The sequence below is a fragment of the Pecten maximus genome, chromosome 6 (genome assembly GCF_902652985.1).
Source record: "Pecten maximus chromosome 6, xPecMax1.1, whole genome shotgun sequence".
NCBI lineage: Eukaryota > Metazoa > Mollusca > Bivalvia > Pectinida > Pectinidae > Pecten > Pecten maximus.
Genome location: NC_047020.1, coordinates 34,778,983 through 34,791,448, shown reverse-complemented (window position 1 = coordinate 34,791,448; position 12,466 = coordinate 34,778,983). Strand labels below are relative to the sequence as shown.

Genomic DNA, 12,466 nt, shown 5'->3' with positions numbered 1-12,466 from the left:
GAGGATCGTGACTATATATTGGTCCTCTGAAAGCATTTAGGAATGCAGTTGTCATGCGAACAAGTTTGCCAATGACTGGCACAAGAACATTTGAGGGAAGATTTTTTCTTTAAAGCAAGTCCATTTCTTCAAGCGACCATGGTATGTCTCGACAAGCCCAACGAGTTCTAGGTACACGTTTTTGTCTTCATTTGCCTGGAATGTATCAACTTGGGATTTTCCAGCAGGCAGAAAGGATGGCATCTTTACATCCTACCCATCTCAGCAAGAACATCAAGGACATCTCTAAACCCAAGATCAACTATGACATTGTCATGATTGGACAAGCCAAGCCTTCAGAAATTCAACACTGTCAATGATGAGTTTAGTGATTGACGCATCATTGACACTCCCGAAGTAAGGTCCAATTGTGTCCAATACATAGCCATCTGGTAAAACAATAGACATAAACTTGAGGTAATTTGTTTTTCCTGTCCACAAAATGTAAGTTCCATCTAGAATTACACTCACTTTGTCACCAAAAAGTGTTTTGGTGCAGTGGTTCCTTGCGTGTTATATGATTTATACCAATGCATTTGTGGCACAAGGGAGATGTTCAGAGCCTCGATGACCTTGTGGAAGTAGCTGGATAGCGAGGCTGTGGATTGTTACTGTCAGATATGACAATTGCCTCCATGACAGGCCAGTTTTTAATTTTGTCCAGAAGAAAAGAAGCAAGTCTTCAGAGATCAAATCGTCCAGTACACTTGGCATGTCAGGTTAAGCATCGAGACCTCGGTGTCTGGATGCAAAAAGCTTCCAATGAGATGTTTGGGGCAAATGCGGGCATCGGGAGGACACCAAAGTCTGTTATTAATGAACAGATAATGTCGCAAAGGTTTTGGAATAATTGTACATACGGCATTGTACTGAAGGCAAATCGAACATTTGCGATGGGAAGAAGATGCATATTTCAGGTCTGCTATGTTAAGCAGGGGAAATGGCGCAGTAGTAGGGGGGTTCATCAATTACCTCGCCTACCTCCTCCCAGTCCTGATCAGTCTGGGATTCATCTTGAGCTTCTAAATGAGGTTTTTTCCTTACATATTGAACATAGCATTTCATGCATATCCTGCTGCCGTTTTCAACAGAAAGACCTTCAGCGAGAAATAAAGACTTCATCCAATTAGTTTATGGAGAGTCTAACGATCTAGCAGTTTTGCAATCTTTTTAATGTACTCGAAACCTTGCCTTACAAACAGGCATGATACATGTATCATCCATCATAATGATTTGCTGTTGGAATGTGTTCATTCTCAAGTGCAATTTGAATAACTAAATTGATAATGACAACACTACTGAAGAGTGTTCACACTTGTACAATATTTTTGTTGTCGATGACTTCATGCAGGGAGGTCCATTTCCTCTTACCACCTTTCCAAACTTAGATATAAGCTGTATTATTTATTTTGCATTGTCAATATTTTGATAAGAAAAGGGACATTAAAAAAAAGCAAAAAAAAACAAACAAACAAACAAACAAAGTTGAAACATTGCCAATAAAATGTTGACAATGTTCCTTTTGTGTTATCATCAAGATTAGCTGATAAGTGTGCCTCATTATGCGGAAAAAAATGGATAGATTGAAATAATTTATGTGCAATTTACATTACATGGTGTCTGTTTAGTTGAATAGTTATTTTATGATAACACATGTACATGGCTATTGGATTTCCTTCTGAAAATTTACCTCCCTGCAAATTGTTGTATATTTTCAAAAAATTTTCCCCATAGATATTTAACACAATGGTCTAAATGATTGCTAAATATTTTGGGTGAACCAGAACCGGAAGTAGTTGTACCAATTCCGAAAAAGTGAACATGGCTTGACATTGGCTTAAAAATACAGGTATATTTGGGGTTTAAGATTGTGTAATTTCTTTAATCGATATTTTTGGGTGCATTAATGCATCTATGATTTGCAGTAAATATCATTCTAAAGAAAATGCTAACTTTTTGAAGCAAAAAAAAGTTAAATGTGCGTTATTTTGACTAAAAATGGAACCCTGTCACACTCCCATGTAGGGTGATATTAAAATGGTAATAGAACAGGCCCCTTGGACCTTTTGATTTTTTAAAACATATTTCATGGGTTGTCTCATATTGTATTACAAATATCACCCGGTAATTATTAAATTGGCTCCTGGGCAAAAACCAATGGAACCTGTAACAGTTCCTTTGATTTATCAGCATCACTAGTAATAACATTTTCAGTTTCTGAATCTACTAGAGTTGGTGTAGTTTGTGATGTTCCACTAGAGTTCATCAATCGTTTAATCAAATTCCATTAGGCTTTATGATCAGAAGAAGAAAAATTATCAATAATACCATGAACATTTTCATAAAAATTTAAACGGGTATACTTTTTCATGTTATTTACTTTACTGATTCCCGCACTTTTTGACACTATGACAGTATATATTTGATTTTTTAATTTAGATTTTTTGTTTAGCATAAAAATACAATAAAAGGAAAATTGAATGGTTTCCCTTTGAATATAACATATTGACAGAATATGCACCCGTAAAAATATTTTTTCGTACTCGTGAAATACAATCTAATTAAAATCAGACTTGTAAATTCCGTCTTCGACGATACACTACAATACAAGATCTAACAATACCCCATGGGAGGTCATCTCTTGTACTGCAGTATATTGTAAAATTTGATAGAGGAATGGAAATTACAAGGATAGTTTTAATTAGATTGTCGTGAAATATATATTAAAACATAATCGGCAGACATTCTTTTGTTCTTTTTGTACTTTATTTCCATGGGTGTGTGGGATTTACCTGTGACTACAATACATTACATGTAGCTGTTTTATGTTAAGATTTTGGACTGCTAACTGGTGTATAAGTACATTTTTTTACAGTCACTTATAAATCTCAGTAGTAAAACTCTTGCACAGCAGCAATAGCAGGATCACACTCAGTAATAGCCCGAGTTTCCTCTGGCCCTGACGCCTACACCAGACATGGTGTCAGGGCCAGAGTAAACTCGGGCTAACTCGGTCACAGTTAGCAAAATGTTCTCCATTTCCGACTGGACATCACTAACCCTGCCTACCATTGTGTGTTACTTCCCCTGAGTCGCCCAGGAGACGAAGACCTAATATTCCACGTCTAATGCCCCCATCACACTAAGACAAAGACCACGAAGACCGCACTGCGTCCTTAAAATTTCGAGAAACGCAGCGGGGTCGTGGCAAAAATGGAGAATTTTGCAGTTGTCACGTTCATATTACGCCCTCATTACGTCCTTGCTGGGTTCTTACTACGTCCTACACGTTTCCACTAAGACATTATCTCGCGCATGTTCGCGCGTGCACCACGCTCTGTGTGTTCTTAATACGCTCTTACTACGTCCAAAAAGATCTTTCTACGCGTGCATTACGTAATTACTACGTTCTCTCTGCGTTTGCCCGTTCCCTATAAATACAACTTGACTTGTTTCTTTTTTCCATTCCCCTGCAATATTCACAATATGCCGCCGAGAAAATCCGGACAGTCCAAGACAGGCCGTGGTGGGAGAGGCAGAGGGAGCCAAGGACGAACCCAAAAAAGCCTAGGTTGTCTTTTATTCCTTCTTCGCCTTCTTCGCAGCATCAAAAGTGCGGCCTGTGCATCAATAAAAACCTGTTGTCCTTGAATCAGAGCAAGATGCATAAGAAGTTCTTGATAACTTGTAACCATCTTCTTTTGTAGTTTGAACGAAAGTGATAATGAATTAAACTTGAAATGAGTATTTATACAGCCGATCCTCTGGACGTGGTTTTGACGTGGTGGTAACCTGTGACAGACGTGTCGTAAACTTAATGAGCACCGTAAGAACGTACTGGAAACCTAACGTGGTCATCAACAACGTGGTATTGGCGTACCTTGGTCATTGTACAAGCGTAGAGAGGTCGCAATAAGAACTACATTGACGTAGCAAGAACGCACTGACAACGCAATGAGAACGTAATACAATCCTTTCCATCAGCGCTACGCTTCCACTGCGTCAATGAAGTTCTCATTGGGTTTTGGTTACGTCATTACCACGTCAATACCGCTGGTACTGCGTCCCTGTTACGTTCTTACTACGTCCCGATTGGACCACGTCCTCGCTACGCTTTTTTTTAACATGCTCAAAGTTTGTTCACGTCCTCCAGGTCCATGAAGACCATAACACGTCCTTATCGGTCTCTATTGAGTCTTTACTACGTTGTACAAGTTCTTTCTGCGTTCGCATTGCGTTCTTCAATTTTTCCCAGGACGTGGTTGGACGTAGTGGGAACGTGACCTAGTGTGATGGGGGTATAACCTCATTGTATGTCGTGTAAATGGCCATCACTCCTATACCTAAAATACCACTCCTGATATTTGCTGCTGTTGCCTTCTCCACTACTGTACCAATACCTTTTTTACCAATAACTATATATAATATGTAGATTATGTCAGATTATATCAGTTATATTTTTCATTTAATTATTTTTTATCCGTACATGCGCAATGGACAGTCGTCGCTTCATTCTAGGAGACACGTTCCATAAGTGGAAGAAGAACAGTTTCTAATTTACAGCTTTTGTAATACCAAACTTCGTTATTTCTAAGTATTCCACCATTACGGAAAACAACCATTTAGTCTTACTTGTATTCACAGCTAGGTCCCATTTACTCGTGTAGCTTGATAATGAATCTAACATCTGTTGTAGCCCTTCGGAAGTCTCGGCCAAAACTGTCATCAGCATACATATGTAAAAATATATTAATAGTTTGGATCTCGATCGATGTACAATTATCGTTTAAAAATGCATTTCACAATCATAGACGTACAAAGAGAACAATAGAGATAAAATATCGCCCTGAAATAATCCATTATCACACTGGAAATAATTAGATCATGAACATTAGCTTTAATTGCTTTTAGTAGATTACGTCTCTCAGTACATATCCTGTACATTGAAACTGGTCGATATCAAAATACTGCAAGAAATAAGCGTGTGTGTAAAGTTTGCCACTCTAGTGACATAGAAGATGAATATCACTTTCTCTTAATCTGTCCAAATTTTCAAGTCTTAAGATCAAGATGCGTTGAAACTTATTAGTTGAAAAAAAACATCAGTATTTAAGATGATCCAATTAATTAGTACAACTAAATTTTAAGATATAACAATGTTATGTAAGTATGTATATGATGTCACACAATTAAGGAAAAAGTTGATATAAAGTTGTTTTCCCCCCACAGATTTGTCCATTCTCAATAGATATTATTACTTCACTGCTATATTGCTGTGACCGCCAATTTATTGTATGTACTGATAAGCTGTAAAGAATAAAATAAATTGAATTGAACCAAAGACGTGTATATCAGATATACACGTCTCTGCTTTTAACACAACATTTTACAGTACCATACAAAGATCTAATCACAGCTAACATTCTGCCCTCATAACCTGCGTCTGGTTCACACAAACCTCTATCTACTGTTAGTACACGTGCTTTACCTGTATCTGGTTTAAAGGTGTTGAAGGGATTGATACGCTAGAGTGCACAGGTATGCATTCATGGTTGATATTTCTATTTCTGGATTATATTTACACAAAAGACAGTGTGTTTTAAGTTAGAGACAATCCTCAAACTGCACTGTATGTGTGAGAAGGTATAGGTATCTGCCCCTATGAAATCTCGATACTGTACCTTCTGACACATATAGTCAGTTTTCGACTTATCGCCTTAACTTATATTCAAAGGGAAACCATTCAATATCCTCCCCTATATAGAGGATATCTAACAGTGTCTTCAGTAATACCAAAAATATTTCACAAGCGGGGGTAATATTTTTATATTTTTCACTCGTGAAAAATGTATACTGTTGGACATTCTGTTTATGACATTTCTATAGCAAAATCTATCGGGGCAACTTTAAAGTTCCTCCATTGTCGTTTGTAAGCAATGTTTCAAAAAGTGATATTTCACTAGTGAAAAATACCAGAAACAGTGATCACTAGTGTACTAGTGAAAAATATAATTTTTATAGAATAATAATTATCGAAATTTCACTGGTAAAAATTTAATAAATAATGACTTTGCGTATGTTTATATCGAAGAGATTTAGATGAAACTGTGAACTGTATCTGTGATTTCTAAGGTAATACTGTAGTTAGTGCTTTATTATTCAATAAGTTTAAATGATAATTATCATGCATTAATTGTTTTACTTGAACTGTTAAAATGTCATGTAAAGTATATAGTTTTTAATTGCTTTCTCAGAATTGCCTTTAAGGTGTAGGGTTGTGTCACTAAATGTACATTATAAATTGTATACAGTGTATCACAATGAAGTAGTTGACTTTAAATTATTGATAATCTGCCATTCCTATATTAACTTACCTAACAATGTTCGAATTTTAACACTAGAAAATAGTAATGAACTTTTTTCTCAATCATTAAAAAAGTTTAAAAAAAAAAAAAAAAAAAGATAATAAAAGTAATTTACTGCGATATATTTTTAGTATGCATAATGTACAAACTGTGAAATACATGATAAACCTGTTTCGTACATAAGTTTTGTTAAATGCATTTAAAATGAACTTATGGGTATGCAATATTCTTCCGAGTGTAATCCTGTATGGCTGTTATTAAGTCTGTATGACCAGTACTTACAGAATGGGATAATGATGTACACAATGATGTGTAATATATGTTAAAAGTTATTTTAAAGGATAACTGCCATTTTGAACTTATTCAGATACTTTAACTAATAGTCACTGTTTGTAAATTTCGTACAACCAAGCATGAACTTATTGTTGAAACTGGCAGATGGCACAAAATCGAGTATAATGAAAGAAAATGTCCACATCGTAATAATCCAGTTCTTGGTGATGAATTTCATTACTTACTTGAATGTACATTGTCTGCTCATATACAGAATTTTATAAATAAATGTTATTGGTCAAGACCACATATTATTAAGTTTAATGAAATAATGAATACAACTAATATCAAAACACTAATTCAAATGTGTACTTTCATAAGAACAATAACATAAGTTGTCCTCCTTGATACAAACGTAAATTTTGTAATATTTTTTTGGAGCAATGCTGTGTGTCAAATACGAACACTACAATAATTGTATGCATTATATGTAAATGTGTTTTCTCTGTGCAATATCGTGTAAAATGAGAAATGAATTAATTTTTTGTAGCACAGGTAATACCTACCTGTAATTAGAGCCTATTGTTCTCTATTGTTCCTACCCCAAAGTTCAACTAGAATATGTTGGCCAAGTGGGAAGGTATCTATTAAAATGGTCATGCCATAAACTTTTTATCACGTTTTTTTCCCTTTAAGAAAAACAAATCACACACACAAAAAAACCTTGCTGCCAATTCCTCCAAAATCTCCTGGCCAGTCGCCATCGTTGTTAGGTATAACTGTTATGTGTAACGTTACGCTAATAATCCAAACGAAATCCGGAAGCAGCGCCATCCGGAAAATTGTGCGGAGCTTTGTAAATGAATCTTTAGATTATTTTCCATGAAACCGTAACTCTTCCGTGTCAACAGCAGTAAGCGGCAAAATCCGAAAATTGGGAGGGGGTGTGATGAACACTTCCTTACATTTTCTTTGATAAAGATGGACGTGGATTTAAATATAACATCCTGCTTCAAATGTCATTCAAATATCCCCTGTATGATTCGCTTACTCTCATTGCAGTGAAATAATCTATAAATTAACAAGTTACGGGCATGTGTATGGCAGCTAGTAGAGGTAATTCGTTATTTCACAAATGTCGTTATTTCACAATTTTGAAAATTCTCAATTTCGACGATACAGGTTTTGTTTCTTATTTCTTCGTTAACCTTAATCGTTATGTTAATGTTCGTTATTTGATCATGCTTACTTTTTTATTGCTTTTTTTTTTACCGCGAGAACTGTTATTGTCAAATGAGGAAGAAAAATATCTTCATTTAGGTCTTCACACAAGCGATATCTTGTCGTTGGGCTATACTGGATTCAATATCTTTATTTAATGTTTATATTCCAGTCTTTTCTCCCATATACAAGGTTACGGTTCAAACCATTGCACAAAAGACATTGACAGCAATGCACAAGGGGTCAAATTCTGGCTAAATGCGATTTACTATTGGTCGCTGTCAGAATACTCCTACGCTGGTTTTCAGTCAGTAGGCGGCGATGGGTCGGAGAAAGCTCGGACTATCGACAAAATATCCCTACCAAAACAATTAAACGTTTTCATCGTATAAGGAAAACATTCAAGAGTGAAAAGAAATATTAAACAATTTTATTAATAATGTGAATACCTGTAAGACAAGACTCGATTAATCGGAAAAGGACAAATATTGTAGACACAGGGGTTTACAACTTTAGCAGGGTAAGAAAACAAGGTCGGAAAGTAAGACTAAGTGCGCTCCAAATACTAGATATACATATTCATTATTTATGTATTCATTTATTTTTAACTTTTTATTGCGCTCCGGCTTCAGCGATATCTTGGGGTTCTTTAACGCCCATATTCAGAACGCTCGACAAAGATTGGCCAGCCGGGGCAACTTTCCATATTTCACTTTTGAAACTTTAGCACAGACGTCCTGTATACATGCCGTCTCATACCGCATACATTGTATAGGTGCTGTGGTGTAATTTTGAAGATTTAGTTGGGAATTATTATATATATATTAAAGCTTTGAAATGAACCAAATCCCCAGGCATAAGTCCCGTTCTCCGATCTGTCCTTACCTCCACATGTAATTACTAGGGGCATGGACACACCAGTGAATTTGTGAAGTTTAAGAGGAGGGATATTCTTTCCGTCTTTATTGCATCCTTTTTTTTTTTTTGAAGTTTTAAGGAATGTTAACCATCTCTGGAGACGTACCCAACTGGTATAATATCACATCGACATCGACTGGTCGGTTTGTTTGCTGGGTTTATCGCCCTGTGAACAACCAGGATCATTTTGAGGCGGGGTCTCATTGTAGTAGTTGGTGACTACCTCACTGAACAACATACAGGAGTCCCGTCGCATGACATCCTGAGCAATTAGGGTAAAGTATCTTGCCCAAAGATACCACTACAACAGCACAGACCGGTCCGTTTCTGAGCTTCCGCCACAGGGTAGGGAGCGTGGAACCACATACCTCACCTGGATCTTCACCTGAGGTTTTCTTCACAGCGCTATGACTAACTGAGCTATGTATGAGAACCCTCGTCGTCTGGTAGGTGTCGGATGTTGTGATACTCTGCTAAATATTTTTTCACTTTACTCGGTTCTGATAGACCAGATGTAAACTCTTACTTTTTCAAAGGGTCATGAAATACTTAATATTTTTCTTGTGGGATTTAGAACAGGAAAAAAATGTAACAACAGCAAGACATCATTAATTTGTTTATTTTTGTGTAACAATTAACAAAATAAAGCCTTTCATATATCAGATAAGATTGAATTCATCGAATTACAATTGGAATTCTGAAACAAATTATTGCCAATCATTAACAATAACGTGGCTTATCTCCCTTTACTCCAACAAAGTTCAAACATACTTTGGACATTGTTGATAGACTGATAGACAACACTATATTCCACCGATACATCACTAAATTCAGGGAATGTCAAAATAGATTAACAAGAGGCACAAAGGATCTGAAACTCTCCAATATCTGTTTTACTACTAAAGTGTGATTTCAAAATATATTTCAACCTAAAATTATCAGCCAAACAAGAGAATTAAATGTCATGGTGCATTCTATCATCTATTTTAAACTGTAAGTTATAGGATGTTCAGTTTGTTAGATGAACTATTCCACATTTTTTAAACCAATAATTTTAAATGTTTGTCAACATCATTTATTTCATTTAAATTGACATTTTTGTTCCCAACAGGACCACTGCCAGCAGCCATTGCTCTGGATAACTCATACATTTTGTGGCAACATTTTAAAACTTTTGAATGCTGTGACTTTTTAATAGCGATCTTTTACTTAAACAAAATGGCAGTGCTTCACCAGAGTAAAACATACTAAAATATCACCATTTCTTTACATCAGGTTCGTGAGAAAAAATTTAACATAGCGATAATAGGTACTGGGTCATAGCATCTGATCGCAGGCAATTTGTTATAAGCAAAATATCAAATGAACAGCTCTTCAGATACTGTCTCCAGATACTAGTATCCCACAAACATTTCCAATGCTAGGTCACCAAAAATATGAAACATCACATTTCACATTTTTAGGTTTACATGTACATACATTGGCTTGTCCAAATTTCCTGACGATCTTACTTTATGATATTTAATCCCCAAAAGGCAGGTTTAACATCAGATTCTTTTTCGGATTAATGCATATGCCTGCTGTTACCTATACATTACATGGCCTGATACATTTTGTAGATCGCATTTTCTGAAATTTCAACACATTGTTCATTTTAACACTCCTGGCAGCACTATTATGCATAATTCTCATTGACATAGAAAAATATCACAAAAAGCTATGACAAAATAATGTTATTTTACAATAAGTTTGGAGCACTTTCCACCATGTCACAAGAATACTACCAGTATATCATAAAGGTTGACCGATTTTAAACCTTTTCGCACCAAAACAGGGTTCTGCCAAAATGGAACTGCCTCATATTCTTCCAAATCCATTTACAGATGCATTTGTCCTGATGAATGTGTGTCAACCATTCTAACATATTAGGACTATCACAACAAACCAAGGCCATCTCGGTCTTAAAAGATCTTTATGTATATGGGTCGGACCAAATCCTTCCTCTTGGAGATTACCCTGTCAGGTCCTAATGGGAGGGTGTCCACCATTCTGACAAATTAGGACAATCACAACAAAACAAGGCCATCTCTGATATGTCTTAAAATATCTTTATAACTACTGGTCGGACCAAATCCTTCTTCCTGGAGATGATCCTGTCATCAGCTGGCAGTCCAGTGAACTCAGATGGTCAGAATGTCATCACCGGGCATGCAAGTCTTGTACTTTAGCTTTGACCAGCTGTGAACAACCACTGTCAAAACAAAGGAATGCATTTTAAGATGATGAAAAAAAGAACAATTTCAGCTCATATGATCAATATCAAGAACTAGCTGTCAAACAGGAAATAAGTTGTGTAATAACCCCCAATAATTTATTAACTAAACCATATACATGTACATTATTTACAATTACACGTATAAGTCAGTTTTTTGAACTGCACATAAATACCTCTTATAACTTGTAAATGTTTTCACTTTACAAAAGAATCATTAAATCAAATTCTCGGGTACCTACTTTTGATCTTTGCGCACTTTGAAGAACCAGTCCACGTAGTCAGACCGCCCTAGCAGCTCCACAAAGTCCTCGTCGTGGGTGATGACAACCAGCTGAAAGTTTCTCTGCTCCTTTCTGCTCTTAATGATTCTGTAATCAAGGGCAGACAACTCATCATATATCATACTGAGATACAGATTGGACTAAAATTATCTTGTAGTGAAAAAAGGGAATTGTTTGAAATCTTGGTCTTAAACATTAGAAATAAGGACTCAGAATAAACATTCTGCTTTTTCTTTTTTTTTCCTTCTTTACAGCATACTGAATATTGAAGAAAATCAACCATTATTGCAACAAAAGTTTACCAATTTTTCAACTTTTAACAATAAAAGTTAACCTACTAGAGCTCAAAATCAAGGTAAAAACAATAGTCTTACTCAACGAGTGCGTATGCTAAACTCTCAATGTTTTCTCTGTCCAGGTTTGTGGTCGGTTCATCAAGGGCAAGCACTCCACAATTCAGGCAGAAGGTTTCCGCTAGGGCAAGGCGGATTATCAGTGATGCTAATACCTGTGTGAGAAATGTGAGATCTACAGAAATCAGAAACACCCACCCCGGACTCAAACGAAAAGAGCAGAGTCCTGGGGTTTTCTAATGATGCAGAAACGCAAAACCCAGTAGATCTATGTGAAATTGTAGACTCAAATTAATGAACAATAAATATGTTTTTGCCAGCAGGATGTTTACTGCACATATTTTGTCTCAATAACTTCAATAATCTCATTAGTTAAATGTCAAATTAAAATTTTTTTTTTTTACGAATCTGCAGTATTTAGTAATACATCTGACCACTGTGACCTTGAGAGACTTAACTCTGGCCAAACCTTAAAGTACAGGTCATTTAATATGGATCTGATAATACTTTTATGCCAGTGACCTTATCCTCACCTTTTGACCAGCACTGCAGCGCCCTCTCATGTCCAGTGCAGCCTCGCCCTTAACCATGACAACTCGGTAGTTGTATGTGCGCCTCGTCTTCATGATTCCCGCATCATCTTCATCCGATCTGATCTCAATTGTGTCAATATCTATAAATAACCATAAGTATTTGTATTTAGAGAGAACAAATCAAATGTTTTTTGTTACAATTGAACTA

General features: G+C 36.1%; 1 protein-coding gene across 1 annotated transcript in view; it reads right to left on the bottom strand.

Moving 5' to 3' along the window:
* Nucleotides 1-9,419: 9,419 nt before the first annotated feature.
* Nucleotides 9,420-12,466, bottom strand: part of LOC117329629 (DNA repair protein RAD50-like) — a 46,374-nt gene continuing 43,327 nt past the window's right edge. Inside the window, exons 37-40 of the mRNA XM_033887655.1 lie at nt 12,259-12,398; nt 11,747-11,880; nt 11,331-11,459; nt 9,420-11,067 (exon numbers count right to left, since the gene is read on the bottom strand). Of these exons, the coding sequence (XP_033743546.1) occupies nt 11,016-11,067; nt 11,331-11,459; nt 11,747-11,880; nt 12,259-12,398 (455 nt within the window). The 3' untranslated portion in view covers nt 9,420-11,015. The remainder of the gene's footprint in view (nt 11,068-11,330; nt 11,460-11,746; nt 11,881-12,258; nt 12,399-12,466) is intronic.